Here is a 16,396-nt window from a genome sequence, read left to right on the forward strand (position 1 = left end):
TGTTTACTGACATCCATGTTTTGGTTTGTTTACTGACATCCATGTTTTGGTTTGTTTCCTTATTTCCATAGTTTGTTTCCTTATATCCATAGTTTGTTTCCTTACATCCATGTTTTAGTTTGTTTACTGACATCCATGTTTTGGTTTGTTTACTGACATCCATGTTTTGGTTTGTTTCCTTATTTCCATAGTTTGTTTCCTTATATCCATAGTTTGTTTCCTTACATCCATGTTTTGGTTTGTTTACTGACATCCATGTTTTGGTTTGTTTACTGACATCCATGTTTTGGTTTGTTTCCTTATATCAATGTTTTGGTTTGTTTCCTTACATCCATGTTTTGGTTTGTCCCCCAACACAGACGTGAAGGTTTGCTCCCTTAAATTGATGTTTTAGTTTTGGTTTGTTTTCTTACATTGTTTTGGTTTGTTTCCTGACACATGTATAAGTTTTGCTTCCTTTCATCGATGTGTTGGTTTGTTTCCACCGTCCATGTTTTGGTTTGCTTCCTTACATCTATGTTTAGGTTTGTCCCCTAATGTATACGTTAAGGGTTGTTTTACAATCAGGGTACATCTTTCGGGGGCTAATTCACCCCGAGCCCCCGTGTATTTTTTTCGCTGTTGCTGAAGTCCACAATGTGATCCATAAAAATAATATATGGACTTCCTCAAAAATGGTATTACCATTATGCCAACTTATAGGCCACCAGTAGCACTACCTACAGGTACAAAGATCTGTTTGACATCTTTGATAAATAACAAAAATATGTACCTACTGGTATGTGCATGAATGTTAATATTTGTGTGAATAAAACTCTGTCAAAATCAACATTTAGGTATCACCTACTAGTCCATAATAGAAACTGAAGCACGGTAGTTAATAACTAAAAAACATGAATATATTTGGTTATTTGGTAATGTGCTCCATTGATTTGAAATTTTGTGACGCATTCCGTCAAAAAATGTCCTCTCCGAAATCACTTCAATTAAACTCCAAAATTAAATGAACAAAATGGTTAATGACATTTTGTTTATAAACTCTTATCCAAGTTATATACATTTATGTTAAGCCGCTAGACAAAGTGTTTGAAGAATGTCCTATGCCAACCGTGCTCTTAGAGTGTGCAAGTTGCTGACGTGTCCAGCTTGGCATACCAAAATGCGGTCGGCATAGATGACATTTTGCCCTCTGTAGACCGTGCCCCTTGCCCCATGGGGTCAAGGGGCTATGCGTATGCCAAATACTGTAAAAGGATTTAATTTCATAGGTTGTTTTTTTTTCGCGAATTTAGAAAAAGCAGGATTTGGCGAGAGTTTTAAATTTGCGAATACAGAAAATTTACTGTTAGTTTTAATGTAAATTTTGCGAGGGATTTAATTTCGCGAATTTTATACCCTCACAAAATTAAATCCTTTTACAGTATGAGCTCTGTAGTTTTGCAATTTTTATGCTAGAGGTGGTTATACAAAGAGTCTTCAGAAGGAGGAGAAGATCGAGAAGACTAAACACCCTTCATAGCATAAGATCAGGGTGCAAAATAAGGAGTCTGAAGGGCACACCATTTTAAGGCAGTTATTAAAGGGCGCATCAATTTAGAAGGCAAAAATATTAAAAGTATAGCAAAACAATATGGTAACTTCTGGGGCATCAAGGCAACTGGTAGTGGCACCGACGGCAATTGCCTTTGATGCCTTCGGTTATTTTGCACCCTGCATAAGATCTATGCCGGGTTTCACCCAGGCAAAATAAGGAAGTGTTATTACCTGAATAACTCATATCTGCTCTGCCCCAATCTACCTTTGGATTAAATAAGGATTTCATGTGTTGTCTTCTGCACAGGTTATGGTCTCTTTGCAACCAGAGATTTCTCCAAAGGCGATTTCTTATTGGAATATAGAGGGGTACACAGACCTGATACAGCTGCTGAAACAGATGATGTTGATAACACCTATGTGTTTGAGTACAGACATAATGGGAAAGATATGCTGTAAGTTTTTAAACTAATTTAAAGTAATCTTGTTATTATTATATAGCCAGTTGTTGATTCAACACAATTTCAGCATTGGGAGCTGCCAAGAAGCCAATCTCAACAATCAATGATTTGCATTAAAATGTGTAGCTAATTAGGCAAATATCAACAATCAATGGTTTGCATCAAAATGTGTAGGCAAATGTGGATATATTACACATGAATTTAATGAGTGTGACTCTCCACTTTTGAATAATTGAAAGTTATTTTTCAATGCAAGGAGTAGCAGTTAGAAATCACCAGTGAAATGGAATTCTACATCCTCACAATTTGTTATTGATTATGAAGAACATCACAAATTCACTTGCATAGTGCATATAACTAACCATTGGTTAATTAATGGTTCAAGTTTCGGGTCAAGCAACTGTTTGAATTATGGTATACCATCTAGGTTTTGTGTTGCGATCGGTCAGTGGTTCAAAACCAAGATAGCGTGACCAAATTGACCAGCAATGACACCTTTTGTAATGTGCACTACAACATTGAATAACAAGAAATACTAAGGTCGACTTGTAAAATTTTTGTTGTTTTTTTGTTGACAGAACAACACTTTGTATGAGTTTTTCTTGTATTCAAGAGTAGTAAAACATAATAACCTGTGGTCCAGTGTTTTTACACAGTTTGGGTTTACTTAACTCACAAATGCTACATGTAAATCGAAATCAACTGGTATTAAACAAGGTTTCATTGTGTTTACCTGCTGATTAATGTTCTAAATAAGAGCATGTTAGAATCTGTGAATACCCCTTTAAATAATTTTAAGAAAATCTATCAAAATTTACTTTCTTTCCTTATGTTTTGGTCAAAAGGATCGACGCCACATGCCCTAACTCCTGCCTTGCTCGATATATCAACGACTGCCACAAAAGACCCAACTCCATTATGAAGAAGTTCTCTCTCTCAGGAATGATACATCTCTGCTTGTATACTTTATCCAATATCAAAATTGGAGAAGAAATCAGGTACGACTATGGGATGCTGGATATGCCATGGCGACAGGTACCGGTATGTACCATTTCTTTCTAATTTGTATCTTATACTTAGACACATAGGCTATCCTTCATCTAATTCATCTTCATCTGTACGTAGCGACAGGTTTATACCATTAATTAGAATGGTCCTTATAATAATTGGGCAGTGTTATTATTAATGTCATGTTTAAGGATATTCCCTGAGTTGGACCACCTCTTAATGACATACATGTAGTAGATATGCCCAAGAAAACCTCATTTCCAAAATGTCAGTTATGCATTAGTGTGTGCATTACATTGCTCCATATCCTACAGCGTGTTTTCTCTCGGGTCCAAGAGAAACTCAAACATGGTGATGTTCTGTCGCTATAGAATTGTCAAAATTCTAATTGTCTATATAACTCTAAAAGTCTTGTTTTAGCTCATCCGGCCCAAAGGGCCCGATGAGCTTATGCCATGGCGTGGCGTCCGTCGTCCGTTCGTCCGTCCGTCTACAGTTTTCAAAATGCTTCTTCTTCGTTATTTTTCAACCGATTTTGATTCTGATTGTTTCATATGATAGGGCTAGGACGGGAATTTAAAAATTCGACACAGAATCGTCAAATTCATTATCTATGCTAATTTATGCAAATTGATTCGAAATCACAAAAAATGCTTCTTCTCCTTCATTTCTCGACCGATTTTGATTTGGTTTGCTTTATCTGGTAGAGCTAACTTTGGTACACTAAATTTCTACACAGAATTTTGAAATTGTTCTCCATTAATTAATTATGGTAATTTATGCAAATTTATTCCAAAAATAACAAAAATTGCTTCTCCCTCATTTCTTGACCGATTTTGATTTGGTTTGCCTTATTTGGTAGAGCTAAATTTGGAACACTAAAATTATACACAGAATTTTGAAATTGTTCTCCATTAATTAATTATGGTAATTTATGCAAATTTATTCCAAAAATAACAAAAATTGCTTCTCCTTCATATTTCGACCGATTTTGATTTGGTTTGCTTTATATCGTAGAGCTAACTTTGGTACACTAAACTTCTACACAGAATTTTGAAATTGTTCTCCATTAATATTTATGGTAATTTATGCAAATTTATTCCAAAAATAACAAAAATTGCTTCTTCTCCCTCATTTCTTGACCGATTTTGATTTGGTTTGCCAAATTTATTCCAAAAATAATTTAAAAATCACAAACCCTTCCAGGGCATCAAATTTTTATTTTTTGACCAGTTCAAAAGTGTACCACATAAAATTTATGATATTTGTTGTTGCGAGATGCGGATGAGCGCTACATCATTGACGTTCTGGTTATTGAATTTGCAACGTAATTAGCCAAAAATAATCTATAAACTTTTCACCTGACCCTCCCTGCAAGATATGTGATCAAAGCCCAAATGTCATGAAAAAGGGGAAAATGCGATGTACAATGTGAATTGTGAAACCTTTTTATAAAAACAAAATCTGTTGACACAAAAACCCTGATAGCACAAAGTAAATATCTGGCCGAACCATGTATTTTGTATGCAATTTTAAGTGGATAACACAAAATCCTTATAACACAAACAAAATATTGTGGTCCTACTGATTTTGTGTTAAAGAGGTTCCGCTCCGAGGTTCAGCTGTATCATGTTTACATGTCCTACCTTTGTATGATGCTGAATTATATTTCTTGGATTCTTTAAAAAATCGGTTAAAAAATGAGAAGGTGCAAGCCAAAAACGACTTGCGAGGCCAAGGTGGGATAGGAGAGTACGTTAATTGACCCCGGGCTCAAGTAAATTCTATTTCTGCTCATTTTGATAATTTAAAAATCAATTTAAGATCTTTAGATGCCCTGTCTCATAGATTAGTGGTAAATAAAGGTACCTTGACAGTTAAAAATAAATGTCATGTTTTAGCTCGATTTTGTGTAAAAGAGATTCCACTGTACGACAAAAAATCAGTTTAAATATGTTAAAGGGGGGTGCCAACGTTCAAAGTGTGCAAAACATTATGCAAAGATCATGAAAGTACAATTTTTGGGGAAAGGAAAGAAGTCATAAGTTCCATATCTGACCTCAAATTTGACCAAAAGTGCTGCTCAATAGTTAACAGGAAAGCTACGCAATTTATTGGTCAGAATTACCACAACTTGGTCAAAATTGTGGTCATTCTTACCTACCGTTAGTTTGTAGATTCTTCATCTTGATATTTTTATGTAAGTTTTTTTTTTTTTATTGTGACCAAAAGTGCCAAAATCTGCCTTTTGTCGCACTTTTTGGTTTAAAAAAAAATAAAACTTTTATTATCCCCTCGCCGACGAAGTCGGAGGGGATATAGTAACGCTGCCGTCCGTCCTTCCTTCCATGCGTGCGTCCGTCCGTGCGTGCGTCCGTTCGTAACAAATTTGGTTTCCGATCGATAACTTCAGTAATGTTTGACAAATTTTAATGGAATTTGATATGAAGGTACATGATATCAAAATACAGGCTAAGTTCGATTTCGGAGTATGTACCTAGGTCAAAGGTCATAGCTCATTAAATATGCAAATCTGGTTTCCATTCGATAACTTGAGTAATGTTTGACGAATTTTAATGAAATTTGATATGAAGGTTCATGGTATTAAAACAAAGTCTAAGTTCGATTTCGGAGTATGTAGGTCAAAGGTCATAGCTCATTAAATATGCAAATCTGGTTTCCATTCGATAACTTGAGTAATGTTTGACGGATTTTAATGAAATTTGATATGAAGGTACATGGTATCAAAATACATGTACAGCCTAATTTCGATTTCTGAGTATGTAGGTCAAAGGTGAAAGGTCATAGCTCATTAAATATGCAAAAACACCTACCGGTAATTATATATGTGAAAATCCTTGCCTAGAAATATAATAATATAGTCCAATGGAGGTAACTTGTTCTGACGTATATAGGCCATTTGTACCCTGCGAGGGATGCTACGCTTTGCGTTGACTTGTTTAAAAATGAATCTCATCTTACTACAGAATCAAAGTTTTATGTCTTTGATTGAGTTTGGAATTACACACCATGGATAGTGGCAATTGGCCATTGTAGTGGCATTCAAATTTAGCGATTTGTTAATATTACCAATTGATGTTCGAAAATGCATTTTAAAAAAATTGTGAATTGTCTTGCTCGCGAAATTGAAATGCATGCAAAACTTTTGCATATTATGGCTAATTCTTAATTTCTAAACTCATGAATTGTTTCCGTTTCCGATAATTTCAGGTGGGAGTTCTGGATGCTGCACCATCTGGCTCAAATGTTCACTGGACCGGTGATGACGACACTCCTGTCGCATCTGAACCATCTGGAGATGACAACACTCCTGTCGCATCTGAACCATCTGGAGATGACAACACTCCTGTCGCATCTGAACCATCTGGAGATGACGACACTCCTGTCGCATCTGAACCATCTGGAGATGACGACACTCCTGTCGCATCTGAACCATCTGGAGATGACAACACTCCTGTCGCATCTGAACCATCTGGAGATGACAACACTCCTGTCGCATCTGAACCATCTGGAGATGACGACACTCCTGTCGCATCTGAACCATCTGGAGATGACGACACTCCTGTCGCATCTGAACCATCTGGAGATGACGACACTCCTGTCGCATCTGAACCATCTGGAGATGACGACACTCCTGTCGCATCTGAACCATCTGGAGATGACGACACTCCTATCGCATCTGAACCATCTGGAGATGGCGACACTCCTGTCGCATCTGAACCATCTGGAGATGACGTCACTCCTGTCGCATCTGAACCATCTGGAGATGACAACACTCCTGTCGCATCTGAACCATCTGGAGATGACGACACTCCTGTCGCATCTGAACCATCTGGAGATGACGACACTCCTGTCGCATCTGAACCATCTGGAGATGACGACACTCCTGTCGCATCTGAACCATCTGGAGATGATTCCGATAGTGATTATGAAGCCGAATCTGATCCAGAAGGTAGTAGCAGTGATGAGGCTGATTTCATTCCATTTCGGTTTGTACGTGGACGTCAAAGTAACTCTGTGGCAGTTTCTGTCAGTGATAATAAGGAGAGTGAAGCCATGCCTGTTGACCATTCAGTACCTAATACCTCACCTGCCCATGCCTCTGCAAGTGTTCAAAGTGCAAAAGTCTCAAGCTCCAGTTGCAGTATTAATGTGATGACCACTTCAAACAACAACTGTAGAAAGTGGGACAAACCTCAGTACTGTAAATTTTGTAGTCAACCACAAAAGAAACTGCCGAGGCATCTGCTTACACCACAACATGTCAACGAGACTGAGGTTCAGCAATGGATTGCAACTAAAGACATGAAAGAAAAGGCAAACTTGCTAGCTAAAATGAGAAATTACGGAAACTATCGTCACAATGTCAAAGTCCTTCAAGAAAATAAAGGTACCTTGATTGTTGCATACAGACCGAAATATGATGTGGATCCAGAAGAATATTTGCCATGTAGTCATTGTTATGCTTTCTATTCCAAGGATGATTTGTACAGGCATGTTCATAGATGTAAATTGCGACCAGATGTTGAGGATGAGGATGAGACCTGTGAACCACCCAAGAAGAAAAAAAGAACCTTACATGTTCAAACTGGTAGAATGATGCTTCCAGGCCCATCAGGAGTAAGCCCAAAGGTGCACATGATATTATCAATGGGAGTCGATGATGAAATATTGAGAGTTGTGAAATCAGATAGATTAATGCAGCAAGTAGCAGAGAGGCTGACATTGAAGCATGGGCATGACAAAGACCAGTATTCATATATACGGCAAAAATTGCGTGAACTTGCACGACTGGTTCGTGAGTACAGAAAATTGAATGATCACCCATCGGCTTCATTAGTAGATTTGATTTGTCCTACCAAATTTAATGAGGTCATAGCTGCAACTAGGAAGGCTGCAGGATTTAATGAGGATACACATTTGTACACAACACCTAGCCTGGCACTGAAAGTCGGATATACACTGGTGACGGCTGCCAAAGTCCTTATGGGAAATGCTCTGTTGCAAGCAGATGCTGGTTTGGAAAAGAAATGCAAACAGTTCATCAAATCATATACTCTCAAGTGGGAAGCAGAAGTAAGCACACATGCACTGCGTACATTAAAAGTAAACAAGAGAAATACATCAAGGCTGCTTCCTTTGACAACAGATGTTGTTGCACTGTCCAATTATGTGAGAAAAGAAACAAAAGAGGGAAAACAGAAGCTGAACAGCTGCAGTAGTGATGAGACCCTTGACAGATGGAAACAGTTGGCTGAGGTTACCCTGACCCAGGTGTGTGTTTTCAACAGGAAGCGTCCGGGAGAAGTTTCAAAGATGCCCCTCAGTGATTACAAGTGTATCACAAAAGGAGAAGGTGGAATATTTGGTGAAGGCCTAACCAAATGGGAAAAGGCGTTGTGCAATGTGGTATGGAGGGTGGAGATTAATGGGAAATGCAATAACACTGTACCCGTTTTGCTAACAGATGACATGAAAGGCAGCATTGACTTGTTGATGGAGAAAAGGTCACAAGTAGTCAATGATGGAAATCCCTACTTGTTTGCAAACCCCGATGGAAGAGGCCACTTGAGAGCAACTGATACAGTGCGAAATCATGCCCAAAAGTGTGGAGCAAAGTATCCAGATCAGCTTAGATTGACAAAACTCAGGAAGCACATTGCTATCAGCTCTCAGATCATGAATTTGAAGGATAATGAAGTGGACATTTTAGCCACCTTCATGGGCCATGACATAAGAACCCACAGAGCCTACTACCGCCTGCCAGATGCGTCACTGCAAGTAGCAAAGATTTCTAAAGTACTCTTCAGCATGGAGAAGGGAGACCTAAAGGCAATGGCAGGAAAGACGTTGGATGATGTTCGTGTAGATGCAGATGAAGGTATGACTATTTTTTATGTTTTGTGCTAGATAGAATGGCTGAGAATATGCCATACCATTTTCATTTCCTTCTACTTTTATCTAAAGTGATATCTGATTGGTTAGTGAGATCATAACGGTTTCTAGTTTGAGATTACATTAGGCCAGAAAACTTTTATGTTACATCTCAATCATTCATTTCACTCTCATACAACACAGTTTTTATATTGTATAATTTCCTTAGTTTTGTATGCTTGCTATATCCTTCAGTTTGTGAAGTTCCATGCTTTTGGTAAGCAAACTGGGATGTCTTCATTAGTACCTCCAGTTTTAATAAGAATTGATCCGAGATACAATATATGGGAAGCTGCCAACATTTCAAATACTTGAATATGTGATTTGATTTTTGTGTCGCCTTACTGAACGTTCATGGTGGCACATACTAATCCAAATTATCTATGTCCGTCTTTCCATTAACCGATTCGGTTAACGTTTTCGGTTAACCCTTCTAAAAATGCTCCGCAGGCTAAACGCTATGCTTGATTTACTCCAAAACTTGGTAGGATGATCCGCAGGTTAAACGCTATGCCCGATTTACTTCTAACTTGGTAGGGTGATAGAGTGAGGTGCCACAATATCATGTGTTGCTTTGAGCTGTATTATTTGCATATTCATGAATTTCAATTAGCTTATTTGCAATGCAATTTAGGTTAACCTTAAAAAAAATGCTCTGCAGGCTAAACGCTATACCTGATTCATTTGAAACCTGGTAGGGTGACAGACTGAGGTGCCAAGATGTTGTGTGATGCTTTTCATTGCATTATTTGCATAATCATGACATTTAATGAGCTAATTTGCATATTTTGATATATTTTGGATACTCATGTGTTTTAAAAAAATGATGACACTTGCAGAATTGTCTCTCTAAATACACTTTGTATTGAAGAGTAGTTGTGGTACCAGCTGTGCTGTTTACATGAAAAGCAAAACAGGGATGACTATCCACAGCTGTCTGCTATGAACTTACCCTTGCAAAGATTATAATGTACATGTATGTTATTTTTCACCTGCTCTTGTTAAATCTGTGTTTGTTTTTTGTTTTTCAGAATGCAACATAGATCCAGATGTTGATGATGATCCTGACAACGAAGTGAACAGGCCCGATGATGCTGTTTTGATGGATGAGATGTCAGACAAAGAAAATGAAGGTGTGAATGAATTACTTTGTTATATCCTTTGTTAGGCCTCCGTTACGAAGTAGCCGGAGGCATTATGTTTTCGGGTTGTCCGTCCGTCCGTCCGTCCGTCCCGTTCTCGTGATCGCGTTATCTGAAGAACCGATTGATGGATTCCTGCCAAACTTTGGTCATGTATGTATCTTGCAGAGCCGATGGACTGATAAGATTTTGGGGTCACAAGGTCAAAGGTCAAAGGTCACAGGGCTCATTATGTATGAAAAACAGCTCGTGATCGCGTTATCTCAAGAACCGATTGATGGATTCCTGCCAAACTTAGGTCATGTATGTATCTTGCAGAGCCAATGAACTGAGTAGATTTATGGGTCATGAGGTCAAAGGTCAAATGTCATGGGCTCATTATGTATGCAAAAACAGCTTTATCATTAGAACTGACAGATGGATTACTATTTAATTCAGGACATCTTGCAGAGCCAATGAACTGAGTAGATTTTAGGGTCATGAGGTCAAAGATCAAAGGGTCATATATGTATATGAGAAATTGCTTGTAATCACGATATTCTGAGAACCTGTTAATGGATTACAATGAAATTCGAATTTGAAAAATTTCTTCTGTTTTGGTTTGTAAACTTGCTCTATGACGGAGGCATCATTTTCGAATGCGCGCAGTCGAAGTTCCATCTAGTTTATCCTTACTTTGATTATTCCAGATGCCCTCAACAGGTGATTATCCTTGTGTCACTATTTGAATTTTAGCATTCGCTTAGTTTGAATTCTGGCTAAATGGCACTCCTAATGCAGACAGCTTTAAATGAAGAACTAGCTAAAAGTAATGTAAATTGTAACTTTAAAAAAAAAATCAAAATATAACCATTCCACTCTTCTCTCAGCTACCATCTTCTGCATTTGGTTAAGTTTTTTAAAATCTGTCATTGAACCTGAAACATTAATTGTGTTTCCCTACTTATTTGTCTAATTCACTATTAAAGGTATGAGCATGCCGCAGCAAAGCAGAAAGAAGAGTGACCAAGTTGCAAACAAGGAAAGTGACCGTGGTGCCAGCAGAAAGAAAAGGAGTATCAGACAATCTTGGACAGCTGAAGAAAAACAAGCAATACACAGACACTTTAAAGAAGAACTACGCTCACGCCAACTGCCCGGTAAAGAAAAAATAATGAAGTACTGCAAGATGGATGCAGACCTGAAGGGTCGTACTAAAAGGTGGACAACAGTCAAAGATTTCATTAGAAACCAAATTAGAAAGACAAATCCACTGGATTTTTAGTGAATTTTCAACCTGTTATGAGTGAAATTAATCATGTTCATCACACTCCGCAATTTTGGATGAAATCTTTTCAGGTACTGACATGCGTAAAATGTGGTTGCTTCTTATTCATATAACCCACTTACTGGTTTCCTTGATGAAGGGCTGTGCTTTGGAAGAGGTGCACCTTTATATAGGTTAACAGTTAACTCCATGGCCAGGAAGCATACTGTGTGTAAAGCAGTGTATGGTTCTGCAAGTCAAATGGGAACTTAATAGGAAAAACTTAATTACCTGCCCAGTTGGTCAGGGCCAGGGAGTAGACTTGTGTCTAACAGTATGTATACTGTATAGAAGATTGTAAGGCAAATGGGAACTTTTGTGCTAAAGTTGTTTGATAAGCCCCAGTTTGCCAGGTTAACGTTTTGCAGTTTAAATGATGACTTACAGGTCAATTTTATCAGCTCCCATATCACCAGATGGTCAACGTCAGTGAGCATCACATGTGTAACAATGTGCATAAAGGTTTACAGGTCAAACTCCAACTTTGCTCACTTCCCCTAGATTAGGTTCATGGTTGATAGGACTCGTGATAGGACTAGATGTATAATGTTTTCCATATCAACTGGGAATTAAGAGCCAACTGTGATCAGGTCCTCAGTTGGCTTAGACCATGACAAGGAAGCATCCACATGTGTACACTATGTAAAATAAAGTTTGCAGGTCAAATAGGGACTTTAGGCCAACTTTGCTTGGCTCCCCAGTTAAATAGGCCAGTATGTAATGTTTTGCAATCAACTAGTGACTTATGGGCAATTTTGATCAGGTCCTCAGTTGGCTTGGGTCCGATTACCAGGAAGCATCCGCATGTGTACATTGTGTGAAAGTTAAGTTTGTAGGTCAAATGGGCACTTTTGGTCAACTTTACTTGGCTCACCAGTTGATCAGGGCCATGATGACTCGTCAAAGGACCGCTATGTATAATGTTTGGATTTAAGAGCCAACTGTGATGATCGAGGTCCTCAGTTGGCTAGTTCCAGCTGATGAGGAAGCATCCACATTGTGTAAACTAAAGTTTGCACGTCAAATGGGGACTTATGGCTAACTTGACTCGTCAAAGGCCCGCTACTTGCAAAATTTAGATTTTTAAGTACATTGCAGATCAAATGGGACATAGCTACCACCTTTGATCCTCAATTAGTCAAGGCCAGGTGAAGTCCCATGAAATTGAAAATTGTGTAAAAAGTAACATGTCTAATTTTGATTTATGAGACAACTTGGTTAGCAGTTGGGTTTTGACTGTTGGTCAATTACCATGGACCTTTGGCCTTTATTAGACTTTATAAATATCTCACCACTCTTGTCCAATTTCATCTAAGTTTGGACCCTTTTTTTCAAAAAAATCATCAAAAAGTAGACCATTTGCCCCTTTTGTGAAATTTAATCAGGTCCTCGCACTCAGCTATTGGGTAGGGCCAGATAACCATTAAAGCATAATCATGTGTTCAATGTGTTTCTATTAAGTTATGTCTGCAGATCAAATGGGACTTTGTACCATCTATGATCAGATCCCCAGTTAGTCAAGGCCAAATTGTGAATAAAGTTTTACAGATCAAATGTGGACTCAAAGCTTGCCAGCTTCGATAATTTTCCAGTTGCAGTCAATTATCAGGGAGCATTGACCAATGTGTAACAGTTTGTATAAAGATTTGCAGGGTAAGTGGGGTATATTTCTGCGACAAACTATGATCAGCTTCTGAGCCAAGAACATTGTTTATTTAAGGATGCACTCAGCAACATGCTTTATGCAGTATAGTTCATCTCGTATGTAACTCAAAAACTATTGATGGGAAGTGTATAAAGGTATACATTTTCTGGCTGAAAATGACCTGTTAAATCCATTGAACACATACAATTTGGACAACAATTTATCATTTTTTTTACCCATTTTTTTCGACCACCATAAATAAAATATCCTTGCAACAAAAAATTATTTTCCTAGTGTCCAAAATATAACTCACAATGTACCAAAAATATAATAACCAAGTTTGAACTTATGAGTTGTGGGCTATAAAAAAAGTTCTAGGGCCTAATTACAAAAAAACGTTACTAGATTTTAGTAGGTACAATGTATTCTGTATGAAATCTTAAATCAGAAATGTTTTATTTTTGAGTCCTGAGGGTTCAAAACTCATATAAACTATTAAAAATGAAATGGCTGAAATTATGATTTTATGCAGAAACATGGATTTTCAGTTGCATTTTCAATCTCATCTTGAAAACCCCAAGATCCTGTGTCTCGATCCTGACTTTGGTATACGGTTGCCGACAATATGCTGCATCCGATGGTACATTAGACATTTTTTCCAATTGAATTTATATGGATTTGAGAGTAAACGTCCACATGGTCTCACCATCTGTTTACATTGCTTGCTGTTTCCATGGGCGTTGTGTCACGTAGATAGATTGCGCGGATATTGCACATCGTGTTGCAATGTGACGGGACACGTAGCATGCATCGCATAAACGGACACTGTCATTTTGCGTTAAAAAAGGTTTCATCTGTAGTTTTGTTAGATTTTAAACCTGAAAAGGGTCCACAAAACAGTTTTTGATGGTTCAATGTTTATATTAGCATCACAGAATTTACTGACATGATGGAACAGAGTTTGAAGATAGCAATAAAAAAAAAATCATTTAAGGGTATGGCAAACTTTGACGTTGCTGGGTGCATCCTTAAGTTGTAGGTAATTACATGTTTTAAGATGTTAAAAGTTGTGTAGATCAAATGGGGACTTTGCAGGCCAACCTTGATTATTACCTCCCGGCTGGTCGTCCTAGGAATTGAATAGCCCATGTATAAAGGTTTTCAGCTTAAACGGGGACATATGATGCTCACTTGTGTTGACCCAGCTGGGGAGATAATAAGAGTTAGCCCCAAAGTCCCTTTGCAAACATGAGATGCTCCATTGCATTTCTCCAATCTGTGATCTGATCAAACTTGTTAAGGTACTATGCCCATTCAAGTTTGATATCTCCTCATTTGGCTGGGATCAGAAGCATCTTCGTTCCTGTACTGTGTAGAGTAGCAACTCATTTACACAAAGTTGGTGGGGGTTTGGATTTAGGTTTGTGTTATCAGGATAGAATGAAATTTACAAGAACACCTTGGAAATTGAATTCCTCTTTGTATTATTTGGAACTTTGTGTTAAGAAAAGGGTTTGCAAGAACGAGTTGCCACTGTATGAGGTAATTTGTTGGTCAAACAGCGACTTATGGGTCAGCTTTGATAAGCTACAGAGTTGGTCACCTCCAATCTTGCATATACCATTGAGTGTATTCAATTTTTCATCCAGTGTTGTTTTGAACAGTTTTATAGTTTTACATACATGTACACAATCTATATAAAGTTCTGAAATGGATAGTGCATGCAAGAGTGTTTTGTTCATATATGAAAATGTGACATATTACAAATTTACCCTTGGTTCAGTTTGTTGTTATGAATTTCTGATGTTTGTGTTTGTTTTTGTTTTTTGTAAAGAGTGAGTTAAATGTCTTAACAAGACATGTTCTCATGCAATGCAATCAATGCAATCAATTGTTAATCTTTTCCTGTTATGTGGAAAAAAATGTGTATGCTTTAAGTAATGAATACCCTTTGTTTCATCACAACTTCTGTAGTGACATCACCTGCAAAGAACACTTTTTCTGGGTTTGAATTCCAAGCGTGATGACCACCGCCAATTATAAGTGTGGGTTCTGCTTCTAAAGGAACATTAAAAAAATAGTTTTTATTGAATTGAATCTTGTCTTCCTGATGATTTATAAAATATTTTAGATGGGAATCTGTAGATGAGTTATACAACAAATGATAAATGTTTTATTCATCGGATAGAATATTTTCATTTTAGTGGAAGATTGGCCGTTCCGCCAGCTCCTGGTATGGTGCAACTAATCTTTCACCTCATGAAAATATTCTTACCAGAGCACTCTCAAATTATATGTATAACATTTTGTTATTTGATGTAGCTAGTATGAGCAATGTTGTAATACATTTGTTAGTTGTGTATTAAAATGTAACCACTAGCCTGTATTAAACAGTATATCATATTATAATAGTTAGATCAGGTATATACAGTTTACAATTCACCGTTCATAGTGTACATGTTAAAAAAGTTGATTGTTCAGTATCATTGCAGTTAAATGCTGGTTGACCAAAATTTGTGGAATGGCTGGTATTTCAGAAAAGGAGTTGAAACAGAAGGTCAGGTTTATCATTGAAGAAATATTATTTGGGCAAAAGCTGTTTTATATCAAATTCATTCTAAAAATAAATCATGTTTTGTATTATAGGTATACCTACACTACATTGTACATTACTCTGTATTTTACCAAAACGTCTGTAGTGACAAGCTACAGAGTTGGTCAACTCCAATCTTGCATATACCATTGAGTGTATTCAATTTTTCATCCAGTGTTGTTTTGAACAGTTTTATAGTTTTACATACATGTACACAATCTATATAGAGTTCTGAAATGGATAGTGCATGCAAGAGTGTTTTGTTCATATATGAAAATGTGACATATTACAAATTTACCCTTGGTTCAGTTTGTTGTTATGAATTTCTGATGTTTGTGTTTGTTTTTGTTTTTTGTAAAGAGTGAGTTAAATGTCTTGACAAGACATGTTCTCATGCAATGCAATCAATTGTTAATCTTTTCCTGTTATGTGGAAAAAAATGTGTATGCTTTAAGTAATGAATACCCTTTGTTTCATCACAACTTCTGTAGTGACATCACCTGTCAGGTTTATCATTGAAGAAATATTATTTGGGCAAAAGCTGTTTTATATCAAATTCATTCTAAAAATAAATCATGTTTTGTATTATAGGTATACCTACACTACATTGTACATTACTCTGTATTTTACCAAAATGTCTGTAGTGACATCACATGCTTTTCGTGCGTGCTTCATGATCGTTAAGATAAGGTGATTGAATAGGCATGGACAGGTTGATACGCTTGGAACGCAAACTAGTTGACGTCACTACAA

The 16,396-nt window shown here is 37.3% G+C and overlaps 1 protein-coding gene across 1 annotated transcript; it reads left to right on the plus strand.

The window, feature by feature from the left end:
* Positions 1–6,836: 6,836 nt before the first annotated feature.
* Positions 6,837–15,951, plus strand: LOC115926146. The gene is made up of 3 exons (XM_030990661.1): positions 6,837–8,904; positions 9,989–10,090; positions 11,068–15,951. The coding sequence occupies exons 1-3, from the start codon at positions 7,080–7,082 to the stop codon at positions 11,361–11,363; spliced, it is 2,223 nt and encodes a 740-aa protein (XP_030846521.1). The 5' UTR covers positions 6,837–7,079; the 3' UTR covers positions 11,364–15,951.
* Positions 15,952–16,396: the final 445 nt, after the last annotated feature.

This window comes from Strongylocentrotus purpuratus, unplaced genomic scaffold (genome assembly GCF_000002235.5).
Source record: "Strongylocentrotus purpuratus isolate Spur 01 unplaced genomic scaffold, Spur_5.0 spur5_scaffold_19, whole genome shotgun sequence".
Classification (NCBI taxonomy): Eukaryota; Metazoa; Echinodermata; class Echinoidea; order Camarodonta; family Strongylocentrotidae; genus Strongylocentrotus; species Strongylocentrotus purpuratus.

Excerpts from the sequence above, each read along its gene's own strand:
- LOC115926146 (XM_030990661.1), top strand. The coding sequence starts at position 7,080 with ATGCCTGTTGACCATTCAGTACCTAATACCTCACCTGCCCATGCCTCT. Across the intron at positions 8,905-9,988 it reads TCGTGTAGATGCAGATGAAG|AATGCAACATAGATCCAGAT; the intron begins GTATGACTATTT and ends TTTGTTTTTCAG. Across the intron at positions 10,091-11,067 it reads GTCAGACAAAGAAAATGAAG|GTATGAGCATGCCGCAGCAA; the intron begins GTGTGAATGAAT and ends TCACTATTAAAG.